This window comes from Poecilia mexicana, unplaced genomic scaffold (assembly GCF_051168715.1).
Source record: "Poecilia mexicana isolate PSO_F unplaced genomic scaffold, ASM5116871v1 scaffold_3, whole genome shotgun sequence".
Lineage (NCBI taxonomy): Eukaryota > Metazoa > Chordata > Actinopteri > Cyprinodontiformes > Poeciliidae > Poecilia > Poecilia mexicana.
In genome coordinates, this window is record NW_028263372.1 from 35,114,787 (window position 1) to 35,129,877 (window position 15,091).

The following is a 15,091-nucleotide window of genomic DNA, read 5'->3' on the forward strand; positions in this document are numbered from 1 at the left end:
GTCAAAAGTAAGATACATCCTAAATCTTCAGTTTTTGTTTTGAAAGTTTCCTAAAGACACGATGTGAGGAAGAAGAGGGAGATATCTATAAAGAGAGACGGATTCACTGCAGCACGGATGGATCTCACATCGGATTTTGGACTCGTTGGCTGAAAAACATATATGTACATGTTTTTATATATATATATATATATATATATATATTCAGTATTAATCATTATTTATTTGTGTCATTATTAATCTTTATTTATTAGTGTTTGTATAGTTATATAAAATATGTATTGATATTGATATTACTAAATAATTTATTAAATAAATTATGAACGGCTGTGTGCTTTGTAATATGCTCTTCATACATCGATATCAGAATATTCCATTCCTATTCTATTGTTATAGCCACTAAGCATATTTAAATATGATGAACTATGTATTAAAAACATACTTAAAAAATACAATTGTTTATAAATGTTGCTTTGATATATGTTTGAATATGGTTTCCAGTAACAAAAAAGTGTGTTATGATCGATTAAATCCGCTGATACGTCATTGTGCCTGCTAAACACATAACGCTGAGTGGAGTGGTGTACCGCTCCAACATGGCCGCCCTAAATCTCGTCAGCGACAATAGGCGAGAGCGGTCCATGAGGGTCTATCCTTATATTATGTCTATGGTTTCTGGCCCCAAACAGGAAGTCATGGTTGTTTAGAAGTAATCTGATTGGCTGATACAGGTTTCAGCTTAGCGCTACACTGCCCCCTGTGGGTGTGGCATGTTTAAAGCAACGCTGTGTGGCGTATTGGCACGGGCTCCCAGCGTTTCGTACCCAGGCTGATGTCGGAGGCTTTGGTCAGCGGGGTGGTGGGCTCGTAGGGCCCCAGGCTGTGCTGCTCCCGCAGCTTGTTGCCCTGATCCAGGGACAGGATGACCGCGGTCCGGTTGTGCCACTGCCTCTGGCCGTCCTTCTCCACGCTGTAGAACAGATCCTGGCCTTCTGTTTTGTGGCCTTTAATGACCCCTGCAGAGGACAGGAGCACCGTCACAAAAACAAATGTTTCTGGATGTTAAATTGTCCCAGAAGTTATTGCCATAAAAGACAATATTGTTGTTTGAGACTGTTTTCATGTAATATAATGGAAGATCAATAAACTCTAGTGGATATTTAAGACTCGGAACTGAAAGACATTTTGATATAAAAACAAATCTCCTCTGATGGATTAACGGCGAGGCAGCATCCTCCTCGTCTTCCTCACCGATGCTGAAGTACTCGTCCTCCAGCAGCGCCGTGACCTCCGTCTCCAGCGGGATGGGGTCGCACAGCAGGATGTCCTTCCCCGCCACCTCGCACTCGTAGCCATCGTCGAAGCGGAGTCGGAACCGGCTGTCGCCGGCGTCCTTCACGATGCGGCCAGAGTAGAAGTAGCCATTGGACGACCACTTGGCGACGACGCGCAGGCCGACGAAGCTGCTGCCGGCCGACGGCGCCGCCTCCGGCGACGAGCGCAGGGAGTCTGAGCGGGCGGGCGGGTCGGCGTCCGACGGGCTGGCGGGGAGCCGCGGCGGCAGCATGCAGGCGAACGGCTCGTCCTCAGAGGAGGAGTGAGTCTGGGCGAGAGCGCCGAGCCTCTGCAGCGGGCCGGCGCCGCCGCCCCTTTAAGAGACACAGAAACATAGTCAAACATCGTTCCTCTGAAGTTTCACCACCGGCCTTTTTGGAATCTCTCTAAGCCTTCATTGTGTAACTTTTAAAGAAAATATGTTTTTTACATATTTGTTAAAACTGTCACCATGTCGTTACGTTTAACTTCTTCTACCTCCTCCCGGAGCTTCTGCTGCCATCTGAAGAAACGCATCGCGCCCGACCAAAACAACCAATCACAGCCAGGAGGAGGGCCTTACCGCTGTCAATCTACCTCATGTACACGCTGCTAAGTGTGCTAATGGCAGAGAAGCAATTTATCGTTGCATAAAAACCATTTATCTGCCATGATCGCTAACTAGCCTAGCATTCATGACAGCCTATGCTAGCTGCAGCGCAGCAGAGAACAAAAGGGAGAGATGATTGACAGCATTAAGCCCCGCCTCCTGGCTGTGATTGGTTGTTTCTAGTTAGTACTAGTAGTTACTTTTATGTAAATTGTCCATAAAGAAGTCTGCAGTCGTATTTAATTACAGCCATTAATCACCATAAAAATTTTTTAAAAGTCTTTATTGATCATAAAATCTGCTGTCTGAGCGACAGTCAGTTGATTTGTACTGATAGTTTTTTTTTCTATTTTTGCTTATTTAGTTATTCTGATGATTAATCATGTTAAAAAAAATTGGTACAATCTGCAGATTTTTCATTTAAGCCTACAATGTTAAAAGGTGCAAATAAATCAATAATTTGTTTTTTAAATATGAAATTAAACATGTTATTTCCTAAAATGTAATAGTTCAGTCAAGACTTTTTATTGTAACCAGGTTAAAATTATTAGACAATTTTCTTCCAATGGAAAATGCAACATGCCATTAAAAGTACACAAAGTTTTTATGTTTATCCAAAGGCTGGAAAGTTAACTTTGTTCCACCAAAATCAGCTTTTAATTTAGAAAAAATGGCTAAATAGAGCAAACATTTTGAAATAAAGCAACTTAAATCTGTTTTAACAACAGATTAAATATTTTCAATACAGCCTTAAATATGAGAAAACTAAATGCCTTTTAATTAATACAGATAAAATGCAAACATCCAGTTACATCTCTTCCTTACAATGTGAAAAAAAACATTTTTGAACATTTAGACACCACTGGTTTAAAAAAAAAGTAATTTTCGTCACTGATATAAACTTTTGGGTTGTTTTGTTGATTTTTCCAGTAAAACAAAGCAAACACAGTTTGGTGATTCTCTGTGTGAGGCGTGTTAATTACAGAGTGTTAGTGAAGAACAGAAGGAAGTGAAGGGTTAACTCGAGGAGCGGCGGCGCAGCCAGCCCTCCTGCTGTGGGCGGAGCCTCAGGCCAGACTCACCTGGACGGGGAGGAGCGGGATGGAGGCCGGCCCCTTCGGGCCCTTCCTCTGGGGGTCAGCGGGACGAAGCTGCTGCCGCCTCTGCCCACAGTGACCACCGACCCCGCCCTTTGACCCCTGTGACCCCTCTGTGGATGCCCACCTCCCCTCCTGGGGCTGCAGACACACAGAGGGGACGAACGGAGTCGGACCGGCTGCACAGGCATCGACCCGAGTGGACGTCTTAAAGGGGCAGTATCGTGTTAAAGAAGCTTTTTTAAAGCTTTACATCATGTTTTAATGTTGCTTTGATTCTTTCATGCATGTTTGAGAAATCCTTTCATCTCCATGGCAACCATTCAGTGTGTAAAACGGCTGGGTGGATCTAGCCCCGCCTTCCAGGCGCAGCTCCTCCCCCTCTCAGCTCCTTTAGACTAGCCAGCAGCAATTAGCTCATTGTAGGAGCTACTTCTCTGGTAAAAACTTCGTTAAGGGTTAATAGAGGAGCCATGTTGGGATGACTTCCTGAAGGTGGAGTTTCAGGAGCTTCTTAAAGAGACAGAGGCCCAATTTCAAGTTTCTTTCAAATCATATTTGACATGTATAGCATTTTGATATTCATGTTTAATGTTATTGTTTTTGTCCAGACAATTTGCACATGCGCATAACCCTGAAGGGAAAAAAGACGATTCTTCTACATGCAGCCCTGCCACGGTAAAACGGTTCAGTTAAAATGAAACCTGGAGGTGAAGATATGATTAAGGCAGTGCAGTGCGCCACAGCAGAGGGAAAAATAATACAGAAAAACAACTAAAAATTACTGTTTTCTTTCTTTTTCTTGTTCTTATGTGATCACTGTGTTAGATCAGCTACCGCTGCTATTAGCTAATCTAACACAGCAGTGGTTGATTAGCTAGTTTAAACTCCTGCTTTGCAGATGAGCTGTGGGAGTTGATGTTTAGGTCAGCTTTTTTATGTTTTAACTGAACCAGAAAACACCGAATTCCACATCACATCCACATGTTAAGATAATCAAAGTCAAGCTAGCATAACTGACCTTTCTTCTCCCTCGCCATTTAAAAAAAATCTTATCTAGTTGTGATAGTGTTGACAGTTTGTAGCAAAGCACTGCATCCCTTTTTCTTTTATATATCAGGCGTACATTTAAGATTTAGCATGTTATTTTAACAGCAGGTCAGCTAAAAACAATGCTAGCCATCGTCGGCTAGCAGGTTTTTGCGTGCCGTCACGCTGCAACACGTTTACATTACCTGAAAGTAACATGGTTACTTGATTGTGCTATAAAAAACCTGGGAGACGCGATACTGCCCCTTTAAACGGACCCAGACTGACGCCTGTGGCAGCCCGGACCAGGCGAAGGTCAATGAACCACCGAGAAATCAGGTTAGAAAGTCAGAAGAAGTGAAGGAGCGGCGGGTCTGCATGCAGGAAGAGGGCAGAACAGAGGAGGAGAACCGGGTCGGGGTGGTACCTGACGGATCGGAACCCCCTGCTGGGCGGCATGACGAAGTCGGGTCTGCTGGTGCCGGTGCTGCCGCTCGTCCCGCCGGAGCTGTGATGCAGGCTGGAGGCCTTGGAGGACAGGGAGCTGATGTCGCCAAGGTCACCGGAGGTCACGGAGCTGCTGCCGGTGCGGCACGGAGAAATGTCGCTGTCCAGAACCTGACAGTCCACCACAGGCTCCTCGCTCTCCTGACAACAAACAGGATGGGTCAAATACAGAGGGAATCTGGTGGATTTTTTCCTTCCACTCAACTTTCTATGAATATGCTTAAATGTACTCCAGCTTCTTCAGCAGAGACCTTTTTCTGGACATCTGTCAGCCGTTTTCACCAGGACTGTTTACGTCCTAATATGGGCGTTAAAAGACATTTAATCAATTAAAATTATTTTTTTATGTAATATTCACATTTTCTTTGAATTCTGGTTTTTCATGACCGGTAAGGAATATTTATAAAAATAACACAATCCACCAAACGGAAACCAGAAAGGAGCTGTTTCTGTCCTACCATATCAAATGTAAACATGTGGAAGAAAACAAAGAAAAGAAGGAAGAAAACAAAGGAAAGAAGGAAGAAAAGGAAGAAAAGGAAGAAAACAAAGGAAAGAAGGAAGAAAACAAAGGAAAGAAGGAAGAAAACAAAGGAAAGAAGGAAGAAAACAAAGGAAAGAAGAAAGAAAACAAAGGAAAGAAGGAAGAAAACAAAGGAAAGAAGGAAGAAAACAAAGGAAAGAAGGAAGAAAACAAAGGAAAGAAGGAAGAAAACAAAGGAAAGAAGGAAGCATCCGGCACCACGACCTCTGAACTCTTCCAGTAAACTTAAACGTTTGGCACCAGATCCAATCAGAACCGGTGCCAGCCCCCAGTGACCTCTGACCCCCGGTACCTCTGTGACCCTGCGGTCCACCTCCCTGCCATCCTCGTAGTAAACGTCTGTGATGATCCGCGTCACGGTGGTCCGGACCTCCTGGATGGTGCGGACGTGCCGGCGGTGGGCCGGCACCGCGGTTCTCCTGAACGACGGCGTCTCCGGCTCGCCCTTCAGAGACAAACGTAAAGAGTTAAAGAGAGCGACGCACTTCCTGTCAACCATCAGGGCGATGGCGAATCCGTACCCGGCCACCAGGAGAGCGAGGGCCCAACCCGTCCACACCGGGCTGCTGGGAGGCGATCCGCTGCCGGGCCTGAAAGACACCAGAGGTTCTGATGAGTCCGATTCCGATAAACCGAACCTCCAGCACACAACAGATCCCACAATAAATAAACACAACAATCCGCTCAATGATGCAGCTAACTCTGTTGCTGCTGCATTTTTCCTTCCACACAACTTCCTATAAATATGCAGCACCGCAGCTTCTTTAGCAGAGACGTTCTTCTGGACTGGGAGGAATAAAAAAGGAGCAAAGGTATAAAAAAAAGGAAAGAAGGAAGGAAGGAAGAAAGGAAGGTAAAAAAGAGGAAAGTAGGAAAGAAAGAATGTGTAAAAAGGAAGTAAGGAATTTGAGAGGTGAAGGAAGGAAGGAGACATAAAAAGGAAGTATAGAATAAATTAAGGGAAGGAACGAAAGGAAGTTAAGTTATACAAAGAAAGGAAAAATCAAAGAAGGGCAAACGTCAGTCCTACACCTTATCAAATCCCCCATCACCAGCCCTCCACCACCGTGCTGTATGTGTTTTGATCCAGGTCCTCTCTGTTCTCCATCAGGTCCAGCTCACCTTGCTGGACGGAGTCGCAGCGTTGGGGCCGTCAGGCGTCTTCAGGGCCTCCTTCTGCCCCCCCTCCACGCCGGTCGGAGGACGGAGGTCCGGAGCTTCCGCCGGCTCTCGCCTCTTCCCGGCCGGCTCCGCGGGAACGCCGGCATCTTTAAGGTTGTTCTGCGGCGCCGACGACACGTCTGGCTGCGACGGCTCTGATTGGCTGTTTGGGAGGCTGTTGCATCCCAGCGGGGAAACCTGGGAGCTCCTCTGTGGCGAGGCGAACAGTTTCCCCCTGAAACAGACAAACGAAGCTGTGAGCGAAGCTTCACGACTGAACGGCGTTCCTCAGGGATGTGTGCTCAGTCCTCTGTTCTGTCGACGTTTCAGCCAAATTTATCCAAAAACCTTTCTTACCTGATGACGGCGTTGTTTCCAGGGTCATCCTCCGCCCCCTGCTGTCGGTGAGCCTGCCGAACCCGAGTGAACACCGACGGGCTGCAAATACACACAATAAACCCAAATCAGTTCTGCTTGGGGTCAAACCAGCAGCTAAACATGGTTTCCTCAGAAACACGGAAGGATGGCAGGAAGGAAGTGATTTTTTCTGTCCTTCTCTAGACCTAAAACACTCAGAGTTTCTCTGCAGGGGCTCTGATATCAATTCTCCGTCTCAGACCTCAGCTCTGCTCCGTGTGCCACTAGCATGAAGGGTTTCACTTCAGAGAGAAGTCAGGGTCAGAGAGCCCCATTACCTGGTTACAGCCGTGGAAACTGTCGTAACCGTGGCGACCGACTCTTCCTCCTCCTCCGACAGCGCCGGCTCTAAACAGAAGAGTCATGTGAGTCAGACGGCGACAGGAAGTCTGGCGGCGTGCGGCCGGAGAGGCGGGCTCTTACTCTGCAGGCTGAAGCGTTCGGAGCCGCCCTCCTCCACCGGCGTCACCAGCTTCATCCTCAGGCTCAGCTTCCCGTCTTCCCCGTCAGCCGCCGCCTCCGCCGCGTCGTCGCCCGCACCACACGGCTTCTCCGAAAACGGAGCAATCTCTGCGCAAAAATAAAATAAAATTTAAAAAGAAAACGTAGAAACAAACCTTGCAGATCCTGTCTGACACGTTTTCCCGGCTTGGAAACCCCACCGATGGGCGTGCTGTGTCTGAGCGTCTGCTTCAGCTGGCTGACCGGCGGCGGCGTCGACCCCACGGCTGGACCAATCAGCTCGCCCTCTTTAGGAAGAGTGAAGTGGAAAGAAATGTCTGTGGCAGAAAGGAAGACACCAGCTGAGAGGAGCGGGCAGCAAAAAACCAACATACAAAAAACCATCAAAGACCAAATATAAGGGAAATGGAATTGGTAGTGATTTGAAAAAGTATTCACGCAACTTTTTCAATGTACTTCAGTACAAGGCACTGAGATTTTTGTTTATTTTTAAAAAATTTTATCAATAAAAAATCTGTAAAATTTATTCTGCTCATAAAAAATAAAAAATAAAATAAAATTCAAGCATAATTTCTAGTCATCTTTCCAACCCGCCAAGGAAAGACAGAAGTCCATGCACAACCCGTCTCAAGCCAACTATATTCATGAGTTGGGTCCAAAAAGCCCCATGTAGTACGTTGAACACAATTTCCCTCTAAAACCCATTTATGATTTAAATCTTGTCAGAATTAAATGTAAACATTGTGCAAGTTTGAGTTTATTAATCTAAATCTGATCTCTAAAGGACAAACAACAGCTAAAACGTTCAGGTCAAAGTTCATATTTAGCCCTGTAATATGGAGCCAAACTGGGGCCAAAAGTTTGTTTAAAAAAAGAAGAAGAAAAAAATCATTTGAAATTGGAAATAAAAACGTTTACATGGCTGAAAAATGCATCACGATATAAGCATTTCACATCCTTTTATATCAATAATTACCGATTAGTTTTTTGTTTTAAATATCTGAAATATTGCCACACCAGTGGCAGGACCCTTCGTGTTTTATCCAGTTTTCTTTCCACATCGTTATTTTTCACTTTTAAGCAGTTATGAGGCAAAGTGGGGAGACTTGGAACTGCTGCTGCACCAGTTCATCACCAGGTTGTTGCTAGGTAACCAAAGAACAAGCAAGTTGCTAGGTAACCAAAGAGTGAGTTAGTCGATTCCACCAACTTTGCTAAGCTAGATGTGAGAATTCAAGCAGCCAATGTCTTTCCTCTGCCTACGTCTCCCAGAATGCTGTGCGGTTCTGGATCACAGTTCAGTGAATATCCAAAATACTGAATATTCTATCAGATGTATTATTTATTGATATTGATCACGTGTCAATCGCGATATACATTGTTATTGATTTATTGTCCGACCCTGATTATCGATAGCAACTAAAATAAAACTCCTAAATTATTTTCCAGCCACATCATCCAGCCCTAAAAAACTTTTGAAGACTTTTTTACGTGAATAAACGCAGCGCTAACCTCCAGAGCTGTCACTCAGGCTCTTGTCTTTGACGCCCTCCATTTCTCGCCCGCCCAGGGCGTCCTCCGCTCTCTCTTCCTGGGTCTGCTGCCGGTGGCCGTTAGCCGTGGCGACCCGTTTGGCTCCGTCGCCCTCGGAAACGCTGGACTCCGGCTGCAAGGTGCTGTCTTTCTCTCCGTCGGTTGCCAAGACGACGCTGTCCTGGATCTCCTCCTCCATTGGCTCCGGAGACATCAGCTGACTCTCGGAGAGGACCAGCGCCATCGCTGAGGCGCCACCGGTGTTCTCCTCCTTCATGACATCCTCCTCCTCTTCCTCACAGTCGTCCATCTTGTTTTTGTCTGTCGAATGGTTCTGTTCTGCCGTTTCTCCTGAACTGGAGGCGTGTGATGCTGCCGTGGTGCTGCACGGCGTCTCCTGCACGCAGCTGTTCGCCGCCGAGTCAGAGTGGTTAGCGTTGCTGCTTTCGTTCACATTTGTCTCTGCTTCCTGTTGCTGCCTGTCGGACTCGTGCGGCAGGTCCGGTTCAGTCCGGTCGGGTTGGTGTGACTCCTCCGGAGCCGCGGCGTCGCTGGTATCGACGCCTGGCGGCTCTTCCAGCTCGTCTATCTGCGTGTCCTGACTGTCCTGACTGTCCTCCTCCACCAGAACCGGGTCGCCGCTATCGGCGTTCACAGAAAGCTGCAGCGCAGCGGAAAACGGAGCCGACTCCCGGAGCGAAGACTGAGTCTCAGAAGGCAACGGAGGAGACTTCCTGCTGGCTTCTTGGCTCTGTGTTGGAACAAAAACATCCTGAAACGAAGAGAAAGGTCTGGATGGTGAAACCGACTCATTAAAATGAGCAGTGAGTGTTGCTGCTTTCGTTCTTAACGGGCCAGTATTGAGTTTTTTCCTTTTTATAGCACATTCAAGTAACTATGCTAACTTCAGTTGTTAAAAAATGCTACATATATCAAATATGACTCAGATTAAATCTGACTTCCTAATTCAATGCCTAGAAATTGGGCCTCTGTCTCTTTAAAAACTCCTGCTCTTTCTGGAGCTCCGCCTTCAGAGGTCATCCCAACATGGCTCCTCTATTAATCCTTTCACAACATTTTACCACTGACAAGCAGCTCAGCAGGTGTTTGCTAACTGCTGTGTGTCTCTGTTTGGTGAGTTTTTGGTTAAAACTTGTTTGTTCTTCATTCAGTGGGTAGAAAATCCAGAAATTTTACTCAAGTAAGAGTAAAAAGTAAAGCGCAGTAAAAATACTTCTAAAAGGACAATTTTTTGAAAAAGTTACTCCAATCAATGTAACTAATTATTGGCCAACTCTGTTAATACGTACATGAGAGAGCCCTGGCTGTGACGGCACAGGCAGCGCTCGCTCTGGACCAGAGGCATTCTGGGAGACCGGAGCAGAGGTAGGTGAGTGTGGCCTCGAGGCGGCGTCCGTTTCCATCGGCTCGTCCTGCGCCGCCGCTCGCTCCTCCGGCGGAAGCGAGGTGTCCATGGGTTCCTCTGCACACATTCAGCTCATTAGAGCCGTTTCTAATTCGCTCACCGGCCGGTTTAAATTCACTCACTCACCGTCGCGTTCGTTTTCCGCTTCGGTCGGCGAGCTTGGAATGATTAAAGGAGTGTGGGGGAAGTTGTCCGGCGTTGGGGCGACGTAGTCAACGGAGCTCCTGGGCAAACAGAACCAAACAACAATCAATCAATCAAGTTAATTTGTGTAGCATGTTTCAGCAACAAGGCAGTTCAAAGTGCTTCACATCATAAAAACACAAAAAAAGAGTCATAAAAAGTCTTAAAATCATCATACAGCCACCAATTTGAGAACAAAGATAAATAATTTCAGCCCTAATAGAAATATAACAAAGACCCAAACTTTCTCTTTTGATCATTTTTTCCATATTTGATCATTTTTTTTCCATAATCAGATTAATAATTGGAATATTAGGAGATTTTCCAGAATTAGAACCAGGTAAAACTAAAACACTTGAGGAGTTCAACACATTTACAAAAAAAGTTTGTTTTTATTTAAAATGTAACGTATTTATTTTTTACAGAGTTTAGCTTCATTACTGCTCTGGGTGTTTTTGAGTCTGTATGCTCTGGATAGCAATTAATCGATTACTAAAACTGTTGATGATTATTTTAAAGATTGATTAATTGCGGTTAATTGAATTTATTCCAACTGATTCAATTAATCCCGATTTATTGGATTAATTCCAATTAATTTGATTAATCATGATTGTTACAATTGATTGTGATTGTTTTAAGAAATTGCAACTATTTCAATTAATCCCAATTAATTTGATTAATTATTTCAGCCCTAATATAGTAATTTTTTCAGGATTTGTAATCCCCTACTTTGCTCTTTACTTGAAAAAAGTAATCAGATTACTGCTGGTGACTCACTGGGACAGACTCTCCTGGACCAGCGTTCCCTGTCCGGACAGATGCAGCAGCTGCAGGCTGTGGGCCGGCGTGGAGGTGGGCCGAGCCGGCTGCTCCGGTTCCGACACCGTGCTGTCCACAGCGGCGCCTGAGAGGTTTCAACATGACGCAGTTATTTACCAGTTCTTCTCGCTCTCTGCAGAAAAGCAGCTCGCCAAACGGACATACCTGACTTGTCGGCGTCGAACAGATCTTCCTGTGAGGACAGAACATCGCAGTCCTGCTGGTCCGGCTCCTCGGACTCCTGCAGGTTCTGGGAGTGCAGCAGAACCTGGACGGTCAGCTGGCGACCCGACTGGCCCACGGACTCGGAGGAGCTGCTGGAGCTAACCTCCGACCTGCAGGAGAGCAACGTTTATCAGACAGCACTAAACTTAGATGTGGTGTCCCTCAGGGCTCCGCTTTTAGTTTACGCCTTCTTAAACATTTTATTAATGTAATACAGCTACATTTTGCACCATAATTTGCATAATGCTAACATGCTAAACCAAAACATTAGCTCCACTATTGGCGGATTAGCAGAAGTGCTAACCACCGGTTAGCATCTGAAGAAGCTAAAAATAAATGCTAAAATCTTATCTCAAAGCTTAACAGCTTTTAATCTGCTTAATTTAAGTTTATTTTAAAAAATTATTTACCTCACTGCTTTGTTATCTTGATGCGCCAAAGTTTTGAGGGCGACACTCTGCTGCTCTGAAATTAAAAAGAACAAAAACACACAGATGATGGCCTGATGAGTGTCAACACTGTTAGCATGCAATAAAACATTTTCATCTGGCAGCAGAAACAGGAAATACATGTAAATGTGATACTTTCCTGCTTTAAAATAAGAGCTGTTTTGGTCTTTACTTTCAGAGCGATGGCCCGGGTCTCCGCCAGCTTCAAGGTCCTGACTCTGTGAGAGCTCCAGAAACCCAAACTGAGACGATCCACCTGGAAACATACAGAAGGAGCTGATATGACGCAGAAGGACCAGAAGGACAGAAAATATTTAGTTTAAACTTCAGCCTTTAGCAGGAGGAACACCGACCGTCAGACTGAACACAGTTAGTCGTAGAATCGGCTCCAGGATCCATTTCAGAATCCTCATGTACAAACCTGGAGAGTTCAATGGAAAAAAACGTTGTTATTTCACTGGATGGATAGAAGGAAGGTAGGATGAAAGAGAGGAAGAAAAACAGAAAAAAGAAAGAAAAGAGGGAAGGGAGGAAGAGAAGAAACAAAGAAAGGAATGAAACATTTTAATGAAAATAAAAACTGTAAATATTTCCTCCATTTTCTATCTTTTTCTTTGAAGTTGAATCGTTTCCTCCAGAGAAACTGCATGATTTATTGATAATATAAATAAAATCTGTTCTCTTTTTCCCACTCAGGTGAATAAACTTTGCTGTCACCAGCAGGTGGCGCCACTGCAGCGGAAAAAAGTTTAATCTTACAGAGAAAAAAAAAACATCCTAACATCTGAACTGGTCCATCATGTAACTGGAAACCAGCAGCACCAGTTCATAAACATTCAGTACTTTCCTCCACCCTTATTTATTTCACTTTTATTAAAGTTCCCATTTAATATTTCACTAAATGTGACCTGAACCAGGACAGGAAGCAGGGTGTACTCACTTTTTCTTGGTGGGATGCGGACAGACGTTGATAACTTGACTCTCTTCCTGCAGTGGCGAGCTGGGGTCAGCTGCAGCTACGACCTCTGAACCAAAAAAACAAAATATTTTTAAAACTTTACAGGTGAGATTAAAATGCAAACATAGTAAAATATGGATTATTTTACTTACCTGGTTCTGCCTGGTTGTTACTCTCTGATTGGCTGTCGATTTGGGAGCATCTACTTCCTGGTGGTGATGATATTAGTTCCTGGAAAAGGAAAATAACAACTTTAGTTTTAAAAAAAAAAACAATAATAAATAAATAAATAAATAAATCATCAAAATGTCAAAAACTGCTTTAAATAAGCACTTTATTTATTCCTCTAAATTTATGTATTACTACCTTTTAAAGGTAAAAAGTGGGAACAGCTACTTTTTACTTTTACTTAAGTAATTTTACTATAAAGTATTTCTACTCTTACTTGAGTAAAACTTCTGGATTTTCTACCCACTGAATGAAAAACAAACATGTTTTAACCAAAATTCACCAGAAACAGAAACAAACCTGCAGTTTTTGTTAAAGTTTCATACGTTTTTTTTTAATTGATAGAAACTGATTTGGAATTTTTTTCTTTTTCCTGATTTTGTTATTTTTTTGTTACTTATATGAATTATTGTAATCTTGGTCCTTTTCCAATTAACTTTATATTTTGGTCCATCTAATAATGATGTCATTTTTAAATATTAAATGATTGATCATTTGATCAGTAACTCAGAACTTGAGAAGACTTTTCACCAAATACTTTTTTGACTTTTGAGTCATTTCTTGGACTGATACTTTTTACTTTTACTTGAGTAAATATATTCTGAAGTAATTTTACTCTTACTCGAGTAAAATATTGGGGTTCTCTGCCTCTGATTAAATATGATGGATATGGAGTAAATGCTTGTAGTTGTTGGGATGCCGCTAGGATACTAACTAGTAAAGAAGGATTTGTAACAGGAAATAAACAGAAAATAAAGTAATTATTATTAAAAAGTTGCGGGAAAATACCTAAACATGTTCCATACTGAGATATAGCTATGATACTACTTCTTTTTAAATGGTGTGGTAATATTTTTTTTTATCCTAATGTATTTATTTTTCAATCTGACTGAAATAAACCAGCAGCTTTTAAAGATCCATCTCACCAGAACCGGGCTGCGGGCGGCCGGTTGCAGGCTGGACAGGCGGCGGGCCAGCAGCGCCCGGTAGCTGCTCTCCGGGTCGTCCTCCAGACCGACGCTGTCCGGCTGGGAATCTTCCACTATCAGGCACGGGTTCTCCGGCTGAGGCAGGCTGGAGTCCAGTTCGCTTCCACCGGGATCCATGAGGTCAGGCCGAGGGCAGGAGACGGAGACTGTTCTGAGCTAACCAAGCCAGAAGAGAGACAACAAAGCGAGAGGCATGTGAGACCCCAGCCGACCACTGCTACCTGAGCCGACCGGTGTTAGCATGTTAGCCTCAGCTACAAGCTAATGGCTAATGCTCCGCCCATCAACATTTCAGGGTTTGTCTGGTTACAATCCCAGTGAAAATCACATTAACAGGGAAGGGAAATCACTGCAAACTGCACCACCTTTATACTTACCTAAAGAGCTCAAAAGTATTAAAATATTGATTCATATATTCCTTTAAAAAATCATTATAGATCTTCTTCCAAAACAGAAACACCCACTTCAGCTCGCTTAGTCGCGGTAAAAATTTAACAAAAGCGATTTCATTGGTTTAACGACACTGACGTCACAAAACGTCGATTAGTTTTATGGTTGCCAGGCGTTTTTAGATTGAAACGCGTTGTTGAGGCGTCAGTCTGAGAAAGTATGGGAATGATTGCATTTTTTACAATCGCATTTTACTTTTTGACTTACCGAGTGATGGCATCCTCAACTCAAATATAAAACAAGCCTTTCTACTGTTTCACTTTTAAAATAATTCATGTTATAAAGTGATTCATGTTTGCCACTTTGCCTTAGGATCTGCATCCAGCGTTGGACTCCCCAGTTCTTACATTTCCAAGAAATAAACATTTTTAAATGAAGCAGATGTTTAATCTAGATGACAAACAAGCAGTAAAATGTTTCTATACCACTCAGAAAATTTAAACCTGTGTTTTGTTTCATGATTTCTAGGAGCTACAGTTAAGAACAAATTACTATTCAAGCTGTTAAAGGTTAATATTTTGACCTCAAAAGTTTAATTTAAAAAAAAAAAAAGATAATATGTAGGAATTTGGGCCTATTTCCACAGTCATGTGAATTTGTACACAGAAATTTCTTGAAAGTTAAAGATTTAAGCATTTTTTCCCCCTGTTTTTATGCAATTGTTTCCAGACAAATCGCAATAATTTTCAT

General features: G+C 43.6%; 1 protein-coding gene across 3 annotated transcripts in view; it reads right to left on the reverse strand.

The window, feature by feature from the left end:
• The window catches only part of tp53bp1 (tumor protein p53 binding protein, 1), a 20,449-nt gene extending 6,003 nt beyond the window's left edge, over positions 1-14,446 (reverse strand). Inside the window, exons 1-22 of one of the 3 annotated variants that reach the window (XR_015762571.1) lie at positions 14,329-14,446; positions 13,889-14,107; positions 12,887-12,965; positions 12,717-12,801; positions 12,130-12,197; positions 11,949-12,032; positions 11,738-11,792; positions 11,268-11,437; positions 11,061-11,187; positions 10,227-10,324; positions 9,985-10,157; positions 8,654-9,446; positions 7,342-7,458; positions 7,103-7,249; positions 6,958-7,027; positions 6,620-6,700; positions 6,224-6,497; positions 5,623-5,691; positions 5,394-5,546; positions 4,478-4,698; positions 1,252-1,649; positions 825-1,016 (exon numbers count right to left, since the gene is read on the reverse strand). Coding sequence is in view for 2 of the 3 variants with exons in the window: in XM_015011847.2 (XP_014867333.2) it covers positions 825-1,016; positions 1,252-1,649; positions 3,007-3,162; positions 4,478-4,698; positions 5,394-5,546; positions 5,623-5,691; positions 6,224-6,497; positions 6,620-6,700; positions 6,958-7,027; positions 7,103-7,249; positions 7,342-7,458; positions 8,654-9,446; positions 9,985-10,157; positions 10,227-10,324; positions 11,061-11,187; positions 11,268-11,437; positions 11,738-11,792; positions 11,949-12,032; positions 12,130-12,197; positions 12,717-12,801; positions 12,887-12,965; positions 13,889-14,068 (3,790 nt within the window). In the remaining variant the exon portion in view is untranslated. Of the gene's footprint in view, positions 1-824; positions 1,017-1,251; positions 1,650-3,006; positions 3,163-4,477; positions 4,699-5,393; positions 5,547-5,622; positions 5,692-6,223; positions 6,498-6,619; positions 6,701-6,957; positions 7,028-7,102; positions 7,250-7,341; positions 7,459-8,653; positions 9,447-9,984; positions 10,158-10,226; positions 10,325-11,060; positions 11,188-11,267; positions 11,438-11,737; positions 11,793-11,948; positions 12,033-12,129; positions 12,198-12,716; positions 12,802-12,886; positions 12,966-13,888; positions 14,209-14,328 lie in introns of those variants that run through there. The other 2 variants (XM_088004497.1, XM_015011847.2) reach the window with 2 other exon arrangements.
• Between the last annotated feature and the right edge of the window lie 645 nt (positions 14,447-15,091).